This window comes from Lygodium microphyllum, chromosome 14 (genome assembly GCF_053477565.2).
Source record: "Lygodium microphyllum isolate KBCC chromosome 14, Lygodium_microphyllum_v1.1.10, whole genome shotgun sequence".
Taxonomy (NCBI): domain Eukaryota; kingdom Viridiplantae; phylum Streptophyta; class Polypodiopsida; order Schizaeales; family Lygodiaceae; genus Lygodium; species Lygodium microphyllum.
The window spans coordinates 45,401,496-45,425,790 of record NC_141148.1 but is presented as its reverse complement, the minus strand read 5'-3'; the positions used below and the strand labels follow the sequence as shown (position 1 = coordinate 45,425,790).

Below are 24,295 nucleotides of genomic sequence, written 5' to 3'. Positions count from 1 at the left end.
TCCATGTGGGTCATAATAATATGCAACTGAAATCAATCATGTAAGTAAAACTTGACAAGAAGTGGCCACAGTCTGTGATCAAATGCTTTCTTGGTATTGTTACTTTGGAGACAAATATTTAAATGAATTGATGCAGCCTAAAATTCAGGCTATGGAAGAAACAATAAAGCCATCCTAATCAAACGTAGGTGCCTTGTAAACATGACACTATTTCAAAAGCATACAAGTGGGGCTGCTCTAGCGAGACGTCCATTCACAACACCCCCCTTGGATAGATATTGCAAAAGCTGTTCTTGAGGAGATATGGATATTCCATGGCAATGCACAGATTCAAGCCTCTTCGTGGCATGTTCTTAATGCTTCTAGATCAATTACGAGTCCAAACAGTCATTTAGTGCATTTCATTGTTGCTTGGAGGGCTTTATTGTCTTGTTACCTTTGATCTTTCTTCCACAAAAAGAAAATTCTCTTGCTGCTTGGAGCGCTTTGTTGTCTTGTTGTCTTTGATCTTTCTTCCACAAAAAGAAAATTCTCTCAAACAAACTTCGTTCTACTCAGCACAAGGTTAGTGCCCATAATACGAAACGTCTGAAAGGAAAGGGATCAATAGGTCCCTATCTATTCGAGGGAGCTATCTGGTATATGGCTTATCTAACACATCAAGCCAGGTAAGGTATCCCTAAGTGAAAGAAGACACTAGATTCCAAAGCACATAAGGCATCATCCCTCTTCCCCATGCACTCTAAATCACCCTGCAATCTCTCCCATCTTTCTCTAGAAATGTGAAATATCTTTGTTTGAATATAGATGACGGTTGTCAGAAGTAGAGATGTCTTGCTGCCTATAGCCACACTGCATCTCTTTCTCCAAATGCACAAAGCAATGATATTACTGATGACCTCTCATCTGTGGCAGGGTCCTGTCGCCCAATTTGTCTGAGAAACATCAAGAGTGGGACAGTTCATCAATTGTTGGTCTGATATGTGGAAGGTTATGCTCCCCTAGGAGGCTATGCTCTGCACTGTGTCCTATACAATAAGAAAATCTTCATTCGAAGGCCCATGTTGCTGCTTGCCTGGTTAGTGTCACCTTAATCCTGTTCTCCAATACCTTCCAAAAACCTATCAAAAAGGGCTAAGCAATGCCATATCTATTGAAATGATAAGTAGCTACACTGAATCATCATGATCTTGCTCATTTGGATCCTCCCCCCAACCTAAGGAATGTTCAAATCCTTCACCTGAAAAAGATTATACACAAGCTCTGGATCTCTATTTCATCTTCTATCACAGTGAGACACTAACTCTATTCCTCTGACAATCCTCCCTTGTAAGTCTTCCATCCTCCACTATAACCAGCCTTCCTCCTCGGATAGGGTGGTAAATAATCCGATTAAGCACTATTTACAACAATTAACAAATTCACAAAACTAAAATGCACACTTCACCATATAATCTTGGACATTGGACACGCTATTGGCCCCAAAATTGGTGCCCCTTTCAATATTTATTTAACTTAATTGAAAAAGAAGTTGATGTACAATGGGATTTTCCCAACCCCTTTCGGTATTCCAACTCCCCTTGCTATCTAAAATAACTAGCAAATCTTCAATCTGATTTGCCCCTTGATTTGGACAATCAATTGGCCTTCACCCTCTTTGATGGAGATGGAAAATACCCCAAATTCAGTGATTTATTGGTCCCTCCACTTGAATAGGCTAAAAACAACTTCAGCCCTATTGAATCCAAGTCTTGGAGCTTCCAATTTTTGGCATGCTTCCCGAGGTTCTGCTAAACCCTGATCTCTGCTGTAAATTAGGATTTATAGCAGAGAAATCTGCAATTTCTCAGCCTCTAGTGATCTCAATGCTATAATCTTTGGAGCAAGGCTCTAGAAAGGCTGGGAGATGAGAGAGAATGCTAAGGAGAGAGAAATTTCAGACTTCGAGAAGAACTGAAGAAATCTGTCACTTACTGCTGTTGCCCTGTCTCAACTTGTAGATGCAAAGAACTAAAGAAAATCTGTCATTTACTCTTGCTGCCTTGTCTCCACAGCCTGTAGATGCTGTCACCTACTGTTGATTGGTCTTCTCCTACCCCTGGCTGCCTCAGAAGGTCCTCCAATGGCTGCAAATCAGATCAGTAGCATCTCCTCTCTCTCTCTTGCACGTTGAATATACTAAAAATGTCTCTCTCCAGCCTCTAAAGACATTTCTCAGTCTTGCATGGGCATTTTTAACAAGTGGCAACCTTCCCAAATGGTTTTTTTAGTATTATCTATAATTAAATATTAATTTTCAATCTTTCAATATTGAAAGTTAATCTAATAATTATTTGAGTGCCTTGAAAAATAATCTAACTGACCAATAATTGAATTGGCTAGGCAACTTTCATTCCCGAGTGTCCCTACGTCATCTTTGACTATCAGATTGGCGTTAGGTACCATTAAACGCCACTTCCCTAGTGTCACCAACTGACACTTATGGCCAAATGAATGACCTAGGCCAACAACTAGCACCAGATACCACCAAGTATATGTGCGGCATAACTTATAGCAACTTTTGCCTTTGACATCCCGTGATAACCTTGGGTCCCAGGCTCGTAAATTTACTCTAACCCCAATTACACCTCACATGTGCAACATTCACTTAACTATGCGATTAAAAATTAATCCACATGTTAAGTGAGGTTTCAAAAATACATATCCTCATGACATCCACTATGGAAGTAAAAGCTCTCTCTCTGTTGGTCACAATCACCCAAAGCAAGATGTCTCCTTTGGAAAAGATAAGCCATTAGGATAGTCTGGTACAGTACAACTGAGACTACGATAGTGACTTGGATACAATAGCTTGGGTCATGAACAGAGGCCCTACATGTGGATACAAGGATTTCCAAGGCAGCTAATCCTTTCTCATTTCTGGTCCAGCACTTCGGCATGATTTCCCATGCCAAACTTGTCACAGACAGAGTGGGGCTTATTTTGTATTTTTACCTCAGGAACTTTTTTTGCAGTGTTAATGATAGATTTCTCATTTCTTTGCAAAAAAGGGAGGGGAGGTGTAAGGAGCAACTAGAAGCGACAATTGATAAAATACAGAGAAATCAAGAAAGTATGTAAGCACTCAGACAGGTCTGAGAACGTGCACCCATATACATCACACATCTTCTCAAACAAAGAGAATGGAATTTAGGCTTTAAGGAGACTAACAAAATATACATCACTCAGATAGGTCTATGAACGTGCAACTGCATGCATCACACACTCTAATCAAATAACAAGAATGAAATTTAGCCTTTAAGTAGAGACTAATAGAAGAAATCTTTGTAATGCAAAACCATTCGCTTCTCAATTCTGCAAAAAGAAAATGTTAAACTACTAACCAAGGCTGTACCTTCCTTCCATGCTACAAAATTTTCAGACTAGAACAGAAACTATCTGTCCATTATATCCTGCATACTCTTGCAGTTCAGGGACAGATACATACTATTGCCATTAATTGCATCCAGATGAACATAAATTTTTCAATCCAAGTATTAAATTTTGAAACATCAATTGGTGATTGGAGATTGAGATGCAAGCAAGGAATAATTTTAAATGAGGGAATCCCATTAAAGGTAAACTAACTGTCATACCGATTGGAATTGTGTCAAAAGGATTATCGCTGTTAAGCAAGAATCCATAGAATTTCAATAGATGTGAATTTGGGAAAGCTCCATAGCTTAAAAAACACTGTTCTCCAGCTTTGCATGACCTGACTGCACGCAAAGTTAACATTTTCTGCTCTCTGCCAATCTTACTGTAACGTGTGATGTGAGGATAAACCTGAGACAATGAATTGCATCTTTTCAAGACTAAAGTTCAGAATAGTGTATAAAAACGAATAGACATTGGTTTTTTTAAATGAAAAACATAAACAGATATTGGATAATGGGCATAAAAAAAGCATACGCTATGATTCAAAAGCCCTGCCATGGGTACTAGGCAAACTTTGGTTGCACCATCTGGGAAACTAATTGTCAGACCATTGGAGTACCAGAGCTCACATGCCCAAAGGTACATTTCCCATGTAAAATACTCTGGTGGAAATACTCGGGGATAACAATCACTAAGATTAGGAAACAGAGCTCTATACTCTGACTGAAGATGCTGCATGACTCAAACAAGATTGCAAACTTAGTTAGCAGGATCCATGGCAGATTTATACATGCGAGTTACTGAGCATACTGGGTACCTCTTTAGCATGTATTAATTCCTCAAACAAAGTAGTGCCATCAAGGATTTTGAGTGCAGGTAAACCAAAGCTCAAACCTGCAAAACTAGTCATACAACAGATAAAATAAGACTTCTGCATTACCAACAGCAGGATGTCACCTTTATGATTGCTATTTCATGGTATAAGGCATTAATTATGAAACTGGCCTGCATCACTCACCAGTATCAAAAGAATCTGGCAGAGATGCAAAATATGGTGCAAACTTTGATTGCGGATTGTGGCGTTCTCTCATGCTCCAAAGAAGGGTCTTACATTCTCCGGTTAAACCTTCTATATCTTTCAAAGGCAGAAACTGGATAGCAAATGTCTTCAATAAGATATAAACTTCACTAAGCATCATGCAAAACATTCTCAATGATTAGTCAGGATATTGTTTAAACACACTGCCATACTTTAAAGGTACATCATCAATTTTCCAACAAGGAATTTAGAAAATAAAAGTAGAGCCTATACTGCACTCATTCTTCAGCAATGTTGTGTCGAGCATAGTTTTTTCAAACAGCAATCATACGTTGTACGCAGACAGGTATGAAAGTATGATTGGGATCTAAGTAACACCATGGGGCTGAATCATACGTTGTCCTCATTTTAATTTTTAAAAAACAGTAAATATGTATCTAATTCTCATATTGTATACTAAATTGAGTAAGCAAGCTGATGAACTGAATGAAAACTAGAATTCCATTGTTTCAACAGCTTTAGTCTACCAGCAAGGCATTCAATGATCAAGACACAACATTGACTTGTCCAGATCTCATTTCCAATCATTTGAGTCCAGATACAATTAAACCACTGATGGCTACAGCCTACAAGTGAACGAAGTCTAGAAAAGAACATATAGGCCAAAAAAGACTGCCATAAAATCCAAAGGGTTGCATAACAGTAGAGTTTAAAGTCTAAACTGTAATAGAAGGCTAAAGCAAACTATATGGGAAAAAGAATACAACTTCTCAATCATATGATATGTTAGCTCATAAACAAGCCCCGCAGTTGCCCCTTACCTATTTGCAAAGCAAAGGCTCTTTAGAATAGGTCCACATATCTTCAAAATAGTCTTTGGATCCTAGCAAACAATGACCCCCAAAATGATACTAGCCACTTGCATTGCTTTATCAGTGAGACACGCTCTTCTTGTTCCAATCTTCACTCACAACTATGCGTCACCAGCCATTATAGCACCTTTCGTCTAGTAAGTTTACACACATAATACACACGTAAGCAAAGAATATTTGAGCTAGCTTTACTAGCTCCTTTTTGTTGAATTTGCTACATGCTCACAAATACAAAGCATGGAGTTGGGGGGAAAAGGGAGTCGGGGGAGTGCAAGAGAGAGAGCTATGCATGTGTCCTCCTCCTCCTGTGCATGAAGACCAAAGAGTCCTTCACAGGTCCCTAAGATTGAACTTATCAAAGCTTGGACTCCAATACTCATCCTCCTCAATGATGCCACCTTGAGGCTCATCCACAAGTTGCTCTCCCTAAATGATCTCACCTATGACACAATACTCAAAAGATGCACATAGGTGGCCTTGTTTTAGTTTTGACCTATATAATCAATGTTGTAATGAACACATCTCTTGACCAAGCTGGCCCCACCATCACTACAAAAGCACCATCACCATGTGGCCTAGATGTTGTTGAGCTAAGAAATGCATTCCATACTGAGTAACCTCTTAAACAGCCCCAAAACATACTTATTTAATGAAAAATGTAAAAATGGTGCACGGTTCAAGAGCATCACTATCCAACCCTAGGCAACTTGTTTTCAGCCATCGTCATGCTATTTGGAGGTCTCCATTTGTTCCGTCATCATGGCACATGATCAGTCTACATTTTCAGCATCTAGTGCCAAGCAATATGCTACTACTATCTTTCCCACCTATCGATTGCTGCAACACCTACATTTTTGGTGTCCAACAGGCTGCCTACGTCAACAAACACCTCTCCTGTTGTCAACAGACAATTCTTTGCCTTGGGTGACTAGTTTTCAGCCTTCTCTAGTGGTACACTGCTGCATTTACTAAATTTCAGCCTCTGACTGCTGTATTTTGGTGACCAGCCTGTTGTCCTTCATTCAATTATATTTTCATTTCAATTATTTTTTTATTAGAGCATCTCACTACTAACCTCTGTGCTTGCAAATCTTCATCTCTTTGTAGAATTTTGTTTTCTATGTAGAGCTAGCATGCAAGTTTGCACCACTCCTACCTAGACTGGAGACTTGAAACGTGCTCCATTCCATTCATGGTTTCATCATCCTCGGAGTTTTGCTCTTCTACCAGCATGGAGACTTCCCCTTCCAAGGCGGATCATGCAACATCTTTCTTGAAGCTATCATGGCAATGCCTTCTATCTTATTCTTCCAATTGGAATGCTTTCTCACATCATGGTTCTCGACACCACCCAAAGACCAACATCTAGCTCATCTTCCTTCGCTCAACCTTGACATATACGGTTGACAGGGGATTACTACCCCTCTTGATATTCTATAGGTTTTGGCACTTGTCCTCAACATCGGCGTTTCCGCCACTATTGTACCTTCTCCTTTTGCATTGCATGATTTCGTGATCTTTGTAAAGGGCGCTTGGGCAAGTAAACAATTTTCCTACGAGGGACACTGTCTAAGTGGCACCTGTTGCATGAGCATTTCACAGCATATAGCATTCTCATTGTGCAAAGCCCCACTAGATGGATCCTAAGTTGTTTTCACCAACGGTCTCTACACCATACCACCCTTCCCTCGTCATAGACACCCTCGAGTGGATGGGTAGCTTGTCTGTTGTCATGGGTTGGACTAAACCATCCCTTCTCATTCTCTCTTATGGTACCGTTACTTAATCAACCACAAACCCTCTCTCCAAACACCTTTTAACCCAAACCAAAAAAAAAAAACGACAACAAGAAACAAAGTTCATTGTGGTTCCATTCACCTTCCAAGACTTGATAGGCCACTAGGTAGCCGACATGCATCCTTTATCCAATGCCCTATTCCCTCTGGGGTGACTACTTGGACTCCCTTGGTAAAATATCCAATGCCTCAGTAGTCTTGGTAGGCCACTAGGCAACCACCATGCACCCTTTGTCCAATGCCCTTGCTACTTTAGGGTGGGATGCCTTGAGTAATCCTCTGTTGGCCTCCTTTCTAGCCCTCTTTGGAACCTAACATGGGGTGTTAAGCTAAGAAATGCATTCCATGCTGATTAGCCTCTTAAACAGCCCCAAAACATATACAATGCACGTTTTGAGAGAGTTTCTAAGCGAGAGATAGGAGGTACTTCCAAAGTAATGAGTTGTCCACAAATTGTAAGTAAAAGACTGTCAAGTCAGTAGTACACTACTGCTTTTACCACATTTTAGCCTCTAAGTGTTGTATTTTGATGACCAGCCTATTGCCCTTCATTATTCAACACTCTCTCATCTCTAAATGGTGGTTACAGCACTCAGAATCCATCTCCGATGGACATCACTCTGTGACAATACTGCTCTGTCCTTGGGCACTCTATACACTCTTCGCTCATTTACAGTATTCATTCACTTTAGAGTTGTTTTCTTTCTCTCTCCTTTTGCTTATGTTTGTTTCTGTGTTTTTGAGTTTTGAGTTTTGCATTTAGGATTTGAGTTTTGTATGTTTGTGTCTGTATCATTGTGTTTTTGTCGTGGTCGCACACTGAGTTTCCTCAGCGCAAATCCTAGTTAGCTGCTTCACAGTTTTCTTCACAAGTGCTTCCTCTCATGTTTTGTTTTCACTACAACAATTTCACCATGTCATCACCCTCATGTTTATGATGGCCCACCAACCACATAGCAGTACGTATTTACCACATTGACTAAAGGCCACATCAACATGATGGACACACTCATGTGTTCCTCTAAAGGCCTCCTAGAGGCCTTTAGATGGCCCAGCCCAAACCAATGGGTGCTTCCAATAATATCATCACTACATCTAGTACATGTTCTCCTCTATGATGTCCATGATTCTTCATGAGGTCTTATTGTTCCACATTATTGTGACATTTTCTCAAAGAATGACTTATGTAAGTGTAGTGGCAATAGCTAGTACATACTCAATCCATCCCGTCACCATTGTACTTCATAGACATGAGCTTCATGCCTCCAGACTACGGAATCCAAGCTTATGACGATGCACTCCAAAGCCATGATCATATAAGCAAAGGGAAAATGGAACTTTGCCAAAAGGGTTTGTATGCCTCGATCCCTTTAGTGGCACTCTACACTCACCAAACTTGCATCCTTTCACCATATTCCACCATGATCCTCACCTTTCTAAACCGGCACAATTGAAAGCTTCCGATACATTAGACTTTACAAAACTAGCTCTATCCATGCAAGACGCTCCTTCATAGCACCACAACAGTTGATCAAAAATGCCAGGCTCATGAGGGTACAAGTTTTTGCATCCGTCTAGATCCTCAGCCCTTTGGTTCTCTGTGGTTTACAAGTACAAATAAATAGAAGTATGCTCTGCATTATCAGTCTCCAATGTGGAAACACATTACTTCCTCATGCATAACATGGATCAAGCATTTGTAAGTTTCACTTAATTGTACAATGTACTAACAATCAAACCAAACCAAATATTCATCGATTCAAAACTCAATTAAAATGAAGGAAAGGCTAATTGAAGTATGAAAAAGGGAAGGAATTTTTGTCTGTGGCAGCCAGTTTACACAAAGGGAAGGCTACTCAAACTACAAAAAAGAGAGAACTCTCACAATCAACAAACTAGTAGTAGTATAATAGTAAATGTCTCGGTGTAATATACCATATCTGATTTTTGCGCTGTGTTTTCCCAAACTGAATTACAAAAAAGGCAAGATCAATTGGACTGTGACAAAGGGAGAAATTTTCTTCAACCAAAAAGGAGAAAAAGCGTAACAGTAAGCATCTGACATACCATATCTGATTTGTCAGCTGTGTCTTCACATATTATCATATCTAGTGGAATCTCTAGAACAATATCACCCACAGCTATGGTTTCAGTTGCCCTTCCACCTCTTCCTGTTCCTTCAAACACTGTTGTAAACAAGTTACATGTCAACACTAAAGTAAACACATATTCTTATTCTTTTTTTTAAGAAAAAACACTCTCTTTGTTTAATTTAGCTACCACAAAATTAGCCTAGATTATTCCTTAATTACTGGTTAATTTCTTCGAATCTTATACAATCCCAAAATACAAACTTAGATATTAATCCAAAATTGACAAAAGCCTAGGACTTTGGTAGGACAAATGGCTCATCGTCATTCAAGCGCCATCATTTATTATCAGATTGATTCCATTGCCACCAATCTTGCCGTCCGTCACCATCAGCCTTCATCCCATTTCAATGTCTGTGTCATCCTCTACATTCAGTGACTGCACCTTGGGGAGTTGCTGTTGTTTGCTTCCCTTATGTCATCATTCATGCTTCCACATCATCTTTGCTGCTGTGTTTTGGCCTGGTGCTGTTCCACAACATCTCCACAGGACTCAGCTGCTGCTACATTTGCTACCTCACAGTCAACACTGCTGTTGTTGCCCTGATAGACTGCATCCCAGACTTGCCACATCATCAAAACACAATCTACTGCTGCTGTAGTCTTTCCAGGAAGTGTTGCTGGTGTCACACCTCGCCACATCACCATATCAGCCAGATACAGCTGCACTTTAGCCGTCTGCACCTGCCAGAACTGACCAGCTAATTATGCATTCTTCCTTTGGCATATAGTTTGGCTAGTTGCTCACCCTTGAGATCCATCCCAGTACAACACCGTCATGCTGTTTGTGGCCTCATCAATGATCCATCAGCACCCCCTTCAGCCTGCTACTCAAGAGACAAATGCCTGTTCTCTTCCGCCTCTGCTCCTGCTTCATTGCAAATGGTTGGGCATTGTATCATTCACTTGTTCATAACATTATCATTTCATTTCCATTCATTCTGAGCATTCATTTATCAGTTGTGCTGTTACTACACTCTTCTGCGTTCTCTATTATCCCTTGTGTTCTCACATGGTATCAGAGCAGGGTGCTCTTGACATCTAAGCTACCATAAGTATTAGGGTTTTTTTTTTGAAGAGGAGAAAAATTTCTATCAATAAGACTCCTTGGGACAAAATATCCCAAGGCAAAATGCAAAATACAAAGCAGCCCTGTAAGGGACTTCCATATCAAAAAATAAGTAAGTAGGGGAAGTCTATTGCAAAGCATTAGGGCTTTCAAGAGCACATGCTACCATTTAATGTCTCAAACTTCCATAGCAAAGCACTCACATCAAAGCCAAAGCCGTCTCATCCAGTTTCCCCATCTATAGAAGCTGTAAGGAAGTGGTAGCTCCATCCATTAACTTAATAGCCATGGATCATCTCCATATCCCTTCTTCCTCTTGGTGCACTACCCGATGACCTTGTGATTTCAGCATTATCACTCCAAGGTCTAGGGAAGGTACATCTCAGTCCACCAGCCAGCTAGTGAGGGAGAATGTACCATCAAGATTCATGTGCACATTTTGGTCCATGCGAACCAAGTTCTCTCTCTATTGCTCCTTCTAATGTGCAGGTAATGGCTGTAAGTCATTGTGCAGGACCAAACCAATACCAAATGTAAACTTCAATGGCTCAAAAAAGAAAAAGTTCCTATATATGTATACATCAAAGCTTATATTTCATGGCTTCTTGCCCCATCCCCCCCAGACCACCTTGAGAGGCTTGTATACATGATGTATTTGTGATTTGCATCAACTCTAGCTAGTCTGTTGAGCATGAGCAACCCGTTGTAATCAGCCTTCTGAGTAATATATTTAGCCACATTTTAGAAGCCAAAAAAAAAGCATATATTTCACTTCAAATGAGTTTATTATCAGTGCCCCAATCTCAACACCCACCCCTCCCGCACTTTCAGAGTCCTATTCTAAGTTAAGATGTAGACCCATTCTCTGATATACGTTGAATTTTGTTATCATAGGAGGCTTCGGTCCTAACATAGGTTTTAGGTTACCTTTATGTTTCCTCTCAGGTGAGTATCTAACTTATGATGTTGCCATTGCCGGATAGCCCCCCATGCAGTCTACATTTCCCATCACCCTCACTTGTACCAATCTAATTCTTGGTCCCACCGTGCTTAATCCCACTCATGAACAATACATCACCCAGAACACAAGGATTTTACCCCTTCCAACTCTCACTTGGACACTCAATTTGAACATGTACCGATGGCAAGTTGGCCTCATTACACCCACTCAGCAACAACTCCTCCCATTTTATATCAGAATCTTCATTTTTTTCATGGATCCATTGTGCCAAGAATCCCTCTTTCATATGGTGGGCACTTTATGGTGGTCAATCCCCAAGTTTACTCCATTCTTAAACCCAAGAAATCCACCAGGCATATCATCCTCAAAAAGAATAGATTTTGCAGCATTGCCAAAGCCCAGCCATGTCTACAACATATATCATACAAGGTGAGTATCCAAAATGCAACTATGACCAAACCTCAAGCACTCCAAGGGGCAAGTAGACTGGCCCCCATTGGTAGCCAAGAGCACATTCTAATATTGTACATCGTAAAGCCCCTCAACAAGCACCTTTTGGGACTCCCAAAGCCTTCACTAATTGGTATGTTGGACCTTCTTGCATCCTTGATCACTCACAATACACATGATTGTGACATCCTCCTCTCGCCACAACCTACAGGAAGCAAAGTCCAATGGTGCCCCTATGCTTAGGCTAGTCATTTTTTAGGGTCCTTAGGGTAGTTGGCCTACTCATCCAATAGAATCCATCAGCTACTTAGGCATAACGATGCACTAGGATTTGCAAAGAAAAAAGTTGTTCATACGACTAACAAATGAGCTTAGACATGAAAATAGATTGATTGAAATGAAACTCAATCAACAAACCGAGTATATGGAGATATGTGATACAAGGAACCCTGAAGGAAGGGTTGTTGAACTAGCTACAACTATTGAGAGGATATGCTAGGGTTTGAAAGAAAATTGTTGTTTGTAGGACTAGCAAATGAGCTTAGAAATGAAAAGAGATTGAATGGACTGAGACTCAATGAATGAACTACCTATGGAGGTATGTGATACGAGGAACTCAATGCAGAATATGAAGGAATGGTATCGGCAGCAAAATGCACCCAAAGGCATGTAAAAAGATGATGTACCAGCAAGACAGTGGGTTTGCGAGGAGGAACACGGAGTGAACTCAGTAAACACTAAGTAGAGAAGAGGAGGAAAGAAACTCTGATGAATGGAATGATGAAGTTTTGAATCATGGAGTGAATGTGATACAAGGGAACAAGGGTGCCATAGCACAAGGAAGATGATGAAGACAACCACGAACCACGAGCCGAAATGTCCTCCTGAAGGGGTGTGAGGGTAGTGGAGAGGCTAGAGAGAAGAAGTGACGGACTAAATGAATCAGTTGTAAGGAATGAATGAAAGAGTGGCCTATAAATAGGCACAATCAGTCTAGGGTAGCGCCCCTTTTTGGGGCTGCAAACCCTAAACGCAAAACGCAGAAATGCAAAAACGCAAACTGCAAGTGAAGGGTGAAGGGTTTCTCAACACCCCCTCTCAGGCCCAAAAAGAAGGAACAAGAGAAGAGTGAGGTGGAGAAGCAATGCTACATGTTGAAGAATGCTCATCCAGTAGGTACCACTTGGACAGTATCCCTCATGGGAAAATTGTTCACTTGCCCAAGCGCCCTAGTACAAAGATGATGAAATCATGCAATGCATTGAAGGAATGTTGGACTTTGTGTGGAGCCAAGAACCATAAGGATATACCCGTACCCGATCTCGAGAGTTGGCTCCATGCTGACCAAGTAACCAATGCAAGAAAAAGAGGAGAAAGAAGATATAGAGGATCCCTAAGATCCAAGATTTCTACCTGAAAGATAACCTGCAGTAAAAAACAGTAGACAAAGTGAACTAGAGAACTTGAAACTCAACCTCCGAAGAGAACCCACTAGCTCCGTGCATCCATGCAAGAAGCAATACGAAGGCTTCATCACCAAGTTGTTGGCTGAACCTCCAAGGCTCCGATCTAACTAGATCCTCAAGATCCTGGGTATCAATAGGTGAGATGACCGCTGGAAGGAAGCCACCCCATCCAAGTATAGAGAAAGAAGGTAAAAGGCCTCCGCCAAGGAGTGCGAAGGATTGAGTGGGGGGGTGGGGATCCCCTTTGAAATTGGAGAAATAGGAGCCCCCTCTGAAATCGCAGTAGATGTAGATGCCCCCTCGGAGGGCAAAGAAAGATCATCCCCCTCTGAGGTAGATAGAGAATCCAAAAACTCATGGATTGCGGACTCCGAAATGTCTGAGGGTGAAGAAAGTGCCGCCGATCGTGCTGAAGAAGGTATCAAGGGTGGTGAAGAACTCCCAGAGGTGGCCTCTCAAACTTTAGTAGGCAAGGGTGAAGGGTGGGCCTTAGATTGAGCAATGAGTGGACAACAGTCCCTGCTTCTCAATGGAGAAGCACGGGAAGCCAAAGAAGAGAAAGGAGTCAAGCAGCCACTGTCTCTCAAAAGAGCAGACAGACAAGGAGACGATATCAAACAATCATTGTCTCTTGATGGAGCGGACTCCAAAACCGTGGGCCGTGGTAGCCACTATACCTGAAAATAGGTGGGAGAAGACTGCCACTAGCATTGCGATGATCTCCAGGAGGTCCTAGCGCCAATCGATCCTCCATTTGCTCGAAAGGACTTAGTGCACATCGGATGAGTCTTATTGCCTTAAGCATAGTACTTTGATAGTCGATACAGAACGATCTCTGTGGCCCAAAAAGGAGAGGTGGCACAAGAAGTGCCAGGTGGGAGATGCATATACTCCGGGGTGGAGAGCAAAGGTCGAAATTTGCAAGTATTGGTGGTGTGTCCGGTGATGTCATAGTAGAAGCACCCAGTAGTCTGGTCATCTGTTGGTAAAGAAGCCATGGGTACCAATGTGCATTGCTGAAAAAGGAAGAGGTGAAAGAGGTCAGCCACCACGAACCACGAACCGCAATGTCCGCCTTAAGGGGGTGTGAGGGCAGTGTGAAGCACGAACCGCAATGTCCGCCACAGGGGGTGGGAGGGCTAGAAGTGAGCTGCCAGTAGGAGGAGGATGTTACCAACAGTAAGAGATTGCAACTAGTAGAAAAACGCAAGCGAGGAGAGAGAAAGACTAAAAAAGCAGGAAAAACCAGCAGCAGCAGTCAGTATGCTGAAATCAGCTCCGAACAGTGTGTGGTAGGCTGGAAACAAGCACCAGACTGTTATAGATAGCAATGGCCAGCTTGGACTGCGATGTCCTCCGCATCTGGGATGTGGGCAACAAGCTGAAATACCTGAAATCTGCAAAAACCAGATTATTTTCTGAATGGAGAGTGATCAGCAATAGTTGCTCTACTGTAAACAACTGCAAACTGCGGGTGGAAGGCTGAAAACAAGTGGCAGACTGTAGATGACAGCAAGGGACAGTTGAGACTGCAATGTCCTCCGCAAAAGGGGTGTGGGCAGCAAGCTGAAAACACCTAAAACCTGCAAAAACGAGATATTGATACAGTGGAAGAAGAAGAGAAGTGGATGCCGAACCCACCACCGATCTTTGCCATCACTAGAGTGGAGGATCTTTGTCGCTGTTTGAGCAGATCCAGCTCTAATACCATGTCAAAAGACGACATACCAACGAGACAGTAGGGTTTGCGGGGAGGAACACAGAGTGAACTCGGTAAACACTGAGAAGAGAAGAGAAGAGAGAAGAAACTCTAATGAATGGAATGATGAAGTTCTGAATCATGGAGTGAATGTGATACGAGGGAACAAGGGTGCCATAGCACAAGGAAGATGATGAAGATAGCCATGAACCACAAACCAAAATGTCCTTCTAAAGGGGTGTGAGGGTAGAGGAGAGGCTAGAGAGAAGAGGTGATTGACTGAATGAATCAGTCGTAAGGAATGAATGAAAGAGTGGCCTATAAATAGGCTACAAACCCTAAACGCAAAACGCAGAAATGCAAAAACGTAAACTGTGGGTGAAGGGTGAAAGGTTCTCAACAAGGCAGCAGTCCCTAGAGCAATGAATGATGCCAAGGCTGAGGAGAAACAGTGTAGGTTAAAGACATGGCACTTTGATCCTTCAGTGACGTTGAGGCCAAATGCAGCAGATGTTAACAACAAACCAGAAGTTTGGCAGTGGCTGACTGCAAACACAGCTGTGAGCAGGTTGCTTGGCACCTATAGGATGTCACCTGGGTGGAAGACAGAAACCAAGCAGCAGGTATAAAACACTCAGCAATCTAGATGATGTAGTGAAGAAAAAAATAGAACTGATAAGACCACAACCCTGAAGCTTAGAATAAGACACTCAATCCATGGCCACAAGATAACTCATAATGCAAAAACCAAACCACAGTGCAAGATAATCACCAAATAGCTACTCACAGATAAGCTTTCATTGGTTTAGCACTTAAACCACATGTCTGGTGAAGACCGTCCTTGAACCATAAATTCATTTGTATATCAACCCAGAAACATCAAATATTCTAACCATCAACACTTGAAACTATCTGTTTCTCTGTATTATTTGAGACACTTTTACATGAGTTTGACATAAAAAAGGCAAGAAGAGACAGTTTGCTAGTTGAAAATATACATGAGGAAACAGACAGCAATTGCAGGCTGACTCAACCCACAGGACATTCAAGGTGCACCTGCATCCCATATGCATATGTACGAGAAGGCCACAGTAAACATGTCGCTTTATTAAAAGATATCATACTCAGGTCACTCCAGGTGATATATGTGTTATTCAATTGGTGGATCAACTATAACTCCTCACATGAGCTAGATTTCAAAACATGATCTATGTGCCATAACGTGTTTCAAACCCCAGAAGATCCTTATATTCAAAACCCTGAAAATATGTTATAGACACAGGCATCAACAGTAACTGACAGCATCCTTGAGTGGCGGTAATCATACATCATTGTCCAAAAGCATTGTTGTGCAGATGAACACATATCAGCATGCTTAATTGAGCATGGTCATGGTTGCTACACACTGCACAAAAACCAAAATGACAGCAGCCTTTCGTACAATAAAGTGATACTAAACTTAGAATGTTCAAGTCCCCCATGAACCTTGAGAGAGAAAATCATCGAGTCATCTTGAGCAAATTGTGTACTCAACAATTTGCTTTTGTTTACTAAAACCGCTCCATTCCCAAAGACAAAAACACTCAATATCTTGTTTGGTCCAAGCCAAAAGTAGAAATAGAACTGAAAAAACATGATGGCGATACCTTGAACAATTTACAGCATGCAGTGGCCAAGAATACCAAAATCTTGTAGATTTTCTCATTAAAAGTCTCTTAGGAGAGCATTTTGCCTTCCTTAGGAAGGTGATGGAGGTTGGATATCTTGTTGTACTTTATGTACATTTTTACTTTGTCACTTTTTTCTTTCTCTCTCCTCACTAGAGATAGTTTTCCTTTAAGTGAGAGGTTATTGGGGGTAAAGGCACATGTGCATATGCTACCCTTGTATTCACTGTGCTAATAGTACTCACACACCTATACACTATAATGTGGCGAGTGCATAGGATTAACAAGATCTGCTTTATGTTATTCATACGTCAACTCACTAAGCGAGGACAATTACATGGACTTTGACTTGGTGATAGCAAATTGTCTTTGGCACAGGCCCATGTTGTTGACTCTTTCTTCTTAACAGAAACACCCAAGCTGACGTTCAAGTTTTGATGGAGACACTCTTGATCTTTGGTATGGTAACTAAGCTGCATATGAATTTTGCTAAATCATCAATTGCTTCCATTACTTCACTATAATTTGCACAATCTTTTCTGGCCAAGTCAAATCCAAATGCAAGTAATTTCTTGGTAAACTTTGCTGAAGTCCATCTTCTTTTTGAGAGTAAGTTGTTTGGATTCTTTTTCCTCAAAATGTCTCTGAGAGAAAGTTTTGAGAGCAATTTGTCCAGTCCCATTTTGGTCACAATCATTTGGACTTCGCCAACTAGATAGTCAGCCTGTGACTGGCCAGAAAACATTCATGGTCAGACTTGCACTATTCTTTGTACAGACGTTAAGCCATTCCTTTCCAATTTCTTCTCTATGAATTCTTTGTTGTCCACACCTTTGCATCTCTATTTCCATTAGGTGACATGGCTGTAGCATGAATGGATGGACCATGAAACGCTGCATGAGCTGCATATCTCATGTAGGTGAAGGAATAATGGATGGGCACACATAGGATTCAGGACAAGTGGGCTAGGCGACTTAGCATGCATTGCAGGAATGAGCCCATGTGCAAGCATCCAATGTGACACTACAAATGGGTGGGTGCAGCATACATTAGAGTGCAATCTAGGAAAACCAATTTGGATGTATATGGAGGCTATGGCTGGGCAGAGTAGTCATTATTGATCATGATCAGCTTCACAAATGTTTGGTAAACTCTCATTCTCCATATAACTTCCATCAATGTTGAATAATTGCCCACATAAAAATCATCCATCAACATTGAATAACTGCCCATATTACTCATGGAACTTATATGAGTTTGATGTAGGCCATGCTTGCCTATAAAGTTCAGATTGTTCACCATGCAAATTTACTGCAACCTAAAAGAGAAAAAAGTGAAAAAAAGCATTCCTCGACATACTATAGCCACACACATGTAGATGGTAGAATGAGTAGCATTACAATCATATTAGATTGATTGACTTCATCTACATAGAAAAGTTGAAAAGGATTAATCGCACTCATCTTACTTTTTGTCCACAAATCCTTGATGTCAGCATGTGCTTACTGTTTTTGTAAGATTGCCTATAGACTTTAACAGTGTGATTTCACATTAAAAGATTAGGAGAATTAAGTCAGTGCCAACAGCCTAAACATGTGACCATTAATGCACAGAAAAAAGATGGAGTGTAATAATGCTAAATCATTTGTGCCCATACTGAGAAGATTCAAATTTGACTCTTATTAAAGCATTTTTCAGCCATAGAAATAGAATACAACAAATTTTTGACCAAAAACTTATTCCAGCATAAAAAGCACAGATTATGGTTAGAATTGTTTAACCTGCCACATCCAGCTTGCTTTTAATACCATGTGTCTCCGCCCAATCCATGAGTATCCTTTCTTTAGGTCCATTACAAGAAATGTTGTGTCTTGCCACATCCTCGCAATCAGAAGTGTCAAGTCTCTTTAAAGCTATTTCTATCAAAGCTAGAATTGTCCCTTTAGCTTCTTCAGCAACAGTACATTTTTGAAGAGTTGAAAGCACTAAATTGAGGGCCTCGAGCTCATTTCTAGGACTGAAAGGACCAACACAATCCTTCTCCAAGAAGTACCATTCCACCTATAAATGTCAATGAAAGCAAATTATATCTAGCCCTTCCTCCCTCTCTCACTCCCCTCCCTCTTCCTCTCCCTCACCCTCACTCCCTTTATCACTTTCCCTCTCCCCTTGTTCCTCCTTGTTTAAGCCTAGTACTTTTTGCCCAGGTCACCACTTTGCCATAGTGATCCACCTTTTGTATTAGATCAAAATGATTCACAGACTGAGACTAAAGATTGGACCCACCAATCTATCCACCACCATTCTTAGTCCCTGTCTCCACATCACATCTTGCCTTCCTCCTTTCTCTACATCCCTTTCCACTCATCCCCCCCTCCCTTTGTTCCTCCAATTTTCATGTTGTTGGAGCTCCCACCCACCCCTTTTCCTTCCTCCCATTATAGCATGCTAGCTAGGGATTCAGTATTCCTTTGACTTGAAACAATAGGAGAACCAGGAGCTCTTATACGCTTTGGTGGCATCATCACATTGGTTTTAATATAAGCTCTTATTTTTATTTTGTTTACTCATCCAATACCTACTACTATTCCCACTAAAGCAAGGTAAGCGCTCCTCTGATTTTCCATCTTCTAGCATAACTGGGTGTCTGTCAATGTTACTATATGTTTCAAAGAGTTAGTGGCACCACACCTCAGTCCTTTTTAACTACTGATGGCATGCTTGATGATGCCAACATGTTAGGCATCATTGGGCTATGGTCATCAATAACAAATGCAGTGTTTGGCTTGTACAAGTGTCAAGACATGTTAGAGGAACTGCCCGACCCATGCTTTTATTGGTTATCTAGTGGCTTTTCTTATCTTTGTGTGGATTGAATGGAGGCGAGAAGGAAGAGAGATAGTACATGCTAGCCCTTTAATATGATAAATAATAAATATGTAACCTACATATCGAAGATTAAATATTCGAGGGACCAAGATAAGACATATCATGGATCAGTTGTACTTATCATTTTGGTCTCATACGTAATTTTGATCTCTAGTAGAGAATGATATGATTTTCTTTCTTTCTTTCTTTCCTTCTTTCTTTCTTCTCTCTCCCCCTCCCTCCTTTTTTTTACCTCACTCCCTCTCCCCTATTCCTTCCACGTAAACCACCCCGTTTCTTCCTCTACTTTGAAGTGAATTAAAATAAAATGAAGTGCACAACAAAACTCAAATGGACAATGATGACTCTCATGGAAGAGGCAAAAGTGAAATGAACTTGAAGCCTATTGTGAAGTAATAAGTTTGCTTTTCCATGAGAAATTTGATCCATGTCATCAAGCTAAGCCAATGGCTAACCAAATATGCCTAGGACTCTTACCATTAAGATATCAACTGATACTAAAATGCATATTCAAGACACATGGGATTGTGCAAAGTACTCCAAATTGGATATGTCCTTACGTTACAAACCATCATTGAGCTAGGAGTGCCCATGGTCAAAGGATCTATTGTTGTTTGTGGACTTCTGCAAGGCTTCTAACATTTCCCCTATTGAGCTTACATCAAGGATCCGTGAGAAGCTTCTATGGGAGAAGCTTGCCCCACTTGTTTCACAGCATGACGAGCACGCCAAAGAGGTAGCCAGTGAAGCCACCTCCACCAAGGCTTTCGTTGCAAGTCCGGGAGGGGGCAAGAAGAAAAAAGGGAAGTCAAAGGCTAAAAGACAAGAGAGTTTTTCAGGCTCATCCTTGGGATCCTTGGCATGTTACTATAAAAATAATTGCCATGTGCATCACATGTGCTAAATAACCTTGCACATTTAATTAATAACATAATCAAATGTTATCGGCAAGATTAAAGCATTTTAAAATTTCGTGTCCTCGTGATACCTATAATGCCCAATCTTTTGAATATCTTCCATTGCAGACCCTCACATGGGATCACAACCTAACGAGAGGACAAAGTCGACATTGTTGCAAACTTTACCACCCCAAGCTGAAACACAAATATTTAAATCTATGTTTGCTGAAAATGCAGTATCCTCCACAACAAGTGACCCCTTCTGGCTGTAAATGACAACACTTCTACCCTAGGCAACAAGGTTTCTAGGCAAGCAACAACATATCTTGGCAAGGCAAGATATCTACACAATGATTGTAGCTGATTTCTCCTATCTATTATAGATTTCGAGAATATCGAAGATCTTTTATGACCAGTTTCGAGGCTTCGATGATTCAAATGAGGAGCATTCTCATCACTCCTTTGAATGGTGGCAAGATTATCGTGAAGACCATCGTGACAAGCATATGGAGATACCACGCGACAATGATCGAGAAGAAAGATAAAGGTCACCTAGCCTGTTTGTATGGGATCCCCCTCGTCCCTATACTCTCCATGTTTCATAGAAGGCATGTTCTACTGCCTTAAATGCCACCTATAGCACCCTCTATACAAGTGCCCGTACTCCCTTCTTTGGTCATGTAAGGTGGAGTGCATCCTTGATACCTTCGATATTTGGGAGTTTGTTACCCACCCTGTTCCCTGTCCAATGGAGGATCCCACAATGGGATCATGCAATCCTATGGGAACGGCTCAACTCTAGAGCTCGATCTTTCCTCTTTATGAGCTTACAAGGTTCTATCCTAATGCATATGCACAAGTTACGACACATAGTAGAGCTATGGACAAAGCTTGCTTCTTGGTACCATTAGAAGGCATTTGCCCACTGAATTACTCTCAAGAAGAAATTATGGATGCTTACTGTTGATGATTCTCCAACAATGAAGGACCACAACAATAGGTTGGAGCATATGAGGGATGAGCTTGCATCTCTTGGCAGGATGATATCTTCAGAGGATATGACCATGATTCTTCTGACTCAACTACCATCTCCTCAGTTTGATATCTTCTACACCAGCCTTCTTACATTGAGGACCCATGAGAAGCTTCTATGGGAGGAGCTTGCCCCATTATTTTTATAGCATGACGAGTGAGCCAAAGAGGTAGCTAGTGGATCTAACTCCACCAAAGCTTTTATTGCAAGTTCGGGAGATGGAAAGAAGAAGTAAGGAAAGTCCAAGGCTAAAAAGCACGAGAGTTCTTCATGCTCTAACTCCAATTCGAAGAAGCCTAAATGCCCATACTGTGGGAAGGGGATACATCCAAAGGAGAAATGTTGGAGTAAGTACCCTCACCTTCATTCGAGAACAAAGGATGGAGCTAAATTGTTTAAAGGGGGGGCTTCCAAGGCTCATGAGGAGCTTCTTCATCAGCATTCTACATCAACAGACCTCATCGACATTGGCATTCTTCTTGCCACCCTAGGATCCGCTTCTTCTCTGGCCTTCCACCATATACAAGATTGGAGAGGGGGTATTAGCAATCATGCTAATCATGCTTTGTCATCTCCTACCTGTGAGCTTTGATATGTCAGTTACTTGTTTTGACGGAGGAGGTAGCTTACTCTAGAGCAACCATTTCATTGCCTTTTTGTGCATTTTCTCCTTTAATAAGTTTCTGTGTGTATTTCCTACACAATTTTTGCATTTTCCAATCTACCTTCACCTACTGAACATTGTCCATCCCTGTCAAGATTTTTCCTGCCCTAGTGCCACGTCAAGATATTGTGACTACATTTAATGCAGTCAGTCCATATTTGGGCCCCTAGGAGCAAGTCAACCAGTATTTAGGGATTTAGGCTATTTATAGCCCCCAATCGGCTGGTCATTTTCATCTTCTTGTCTTCCACTTGGTAAGTGCACACTCCAACTTCGGTATTCTCCTCCGTCTCAAGTAATGCCTTCATTATCAATTTGATCTAGTGCCCTCATTGACGCTATGGGCTGCGTGTAGCAACTGATCAATCCTCTTCTTGTATTCAGCATTCCTTCCTTGTTCAGTGCACATTTCTTTTCTTCTTTTATTCCAAAGTTGTTCTCTTTCTCAGTCTCTATTCATGTTCCTTCTTTCGTTGCGCACTCTCATACAACCATCTACAGCTCTAATCGACCAAATTTCGTCCATCTAACAATGTATTTGCTACAAGCAACAAATTTTCAACTTGATTTTATCACCAAACAGCCATAGCCATCAATCTTATGGCACCTAACCATTGTGTTTATTGCTCCTAGAGCCTCTCTAGGCTGTGTTTGCAAGTTTCTACTGACAACTATCACGAGGATGTGAAATTTTGATGCCTGACTTAAGCATTTGATTAAAAGTTAATCAAATGTGCAAATGCGACTTGTACATGTGAGGTGCGAGTTAATTATTTCAAGGGACATAGGACTAGAAGATATCAATTGGTGCCAATAACAAAAGTCGTAATAAATTATGCCTGACAAGTACTAGGAGGTATATGATATTAAATTTTCGCCTAGACCAATTTATTGGCCGTTAATGTCAATGGTAACATTAGAGACTAGGCCTTAATTCATAACTTAATGCCGGTCTAAGGTTCAATAACTACTCATGGATACTTGGGAGACAAATTGGCCTTATTGCCTAGAGAAACTATTATTTTTATACAAAAATAATTATAAAATTAATTTTTCGGATTAATATTCTAAACATTAATTTAATAAGCTAGATAATGCTCAGAAATGGGATTAGAAGGCTGCCCCTTGATAAAACTTGCCCATGCAAGTGGGAAAAATGTTTTTGAGGCTGAGAGAGAGAGAGAAGGCTGCTATTGCTGCTACAACAGTTGATAGACCATTTCCAGCCAGCAAGAGACCCTCCAAGAGCTGGTGACATACCCAAAAGAGACTACAATTGTAGATGACAACGGTTTGAGGGTTGTTTTTGTGTGAGTGCGCAACAGAAGAGAACCACAAACACAAAGAGAAAGAAAGAGAAAGATAGCAAGAGATGAAGGAAAATTTGAGGGTTATTTCAATAAGAGTGTGCAACAAAAGAGAACCACAAACACGAATAGAAGAGAGAGAGAGACAACAAGAGATGAAGGAAAGAAATCTGCACTGATTGTAGAAGAATGCTGAATACAAAGGAGTGGACTGATTAGTCCCTACATGCAACCCGAAGCATCAATGGCACCAAATCAGGCTGAAATGATAACAGCAGCACCAACAATGATGGAGATGGTGACGATGACGATGACAGAGACCATGAGTATGCAGCCTGCTGTCCATGCTGGAGACAGAGGAGACTGCAGTCACCAATAGAGCACCTGAAAAAGCAGTGATCTGCCTAGCCAACCAATCAGCTATATATAGCTGAAAACTCATAAAACTAGCCAACCAGCTGATCAGGTGCCCAAAAAATCTGGCCAACCTGCATTAAATGCGTTTGGCAGCAATTGGACTGGGTGAAAATGCCAGCGTGGCAGCAATAATGCTGACATGGCCATCCTGGAGTAGTCGGAAGGTCATCAACATACAAAATGACCAAGACATACTTATCACCCTCAACCTTGTAGCAAAGGTTGGGGTCATGATCCAATCAATGGAAACCACTTTGTAAGAAGAATCAATCAATCCTCTGGTACCTTCCACAACCTGTAAACATGGTTCTCCTTTCCTTGCACAAGAAAACACAAAGGATGTGAGACATAAATCTCCTCCTCTAAGACACCATTCATAAAGGCCGACTTCACGTCCATCTGACAAACCAGCCAATGGTGATGAGTAGCAAGAGCCAAGATATCTCAAATAATGGACATCAGAGTTATAGGCACAAAGATCTCAAAGTAATCCAATTCTG

The 24,295-nt window shown here is 41.2% G+C and overlaps 1 protein-coding gene across 6 annotated transcripts in view; it reads right to left on the bottom strand.

The window, feature by feature from the left end:
• LOC148025557 (SET domain-containing protein) overlaps positions 1 to 24,295 on the bottom strand; it is an 80,534-nt gene that overhangs the window by 27,809 nt on the left and 28,430 nt on the right. For all 6 annotated transcript variants that reach the window (XR_015693120.1, XM_087692778.1, XM_087692775.1 and 3 more), the window contains exons 4-9: positions 18,368 to 18,647; positions 9,192 to 9,310; positions 4,436 to 4,568; positions 4,235 to 4,311; positions 3,952 to 4,149; positions 3,636 to 3,825 (exon numbers count right to left, since the gene is read on the bottom strand). Coding sequence is in view for 5 of the 6 variants with exons in the window: in XM_087692778.1 (XP_087548904.1) it covers positions 3,636 to 3,825; positions 3,952 to 4,149; positions 4,235 to 4,311; positions 4,436 to 4,568; positions 9,192 to 9,310; positions 18,368 to 18,647 (997 nt within the window). In the remaining variant the exon portion in view is untranslated. The remainder of the gene's footprint in view (positions 1 to 3,635; positions 3,826 to 3,951; positions 4,150 to 4,234; positions 4,312 to 4,435; positions 4,569 to 9,191; positions 9,311 to 18,367; positions 18,648 to 24,295) is intronic.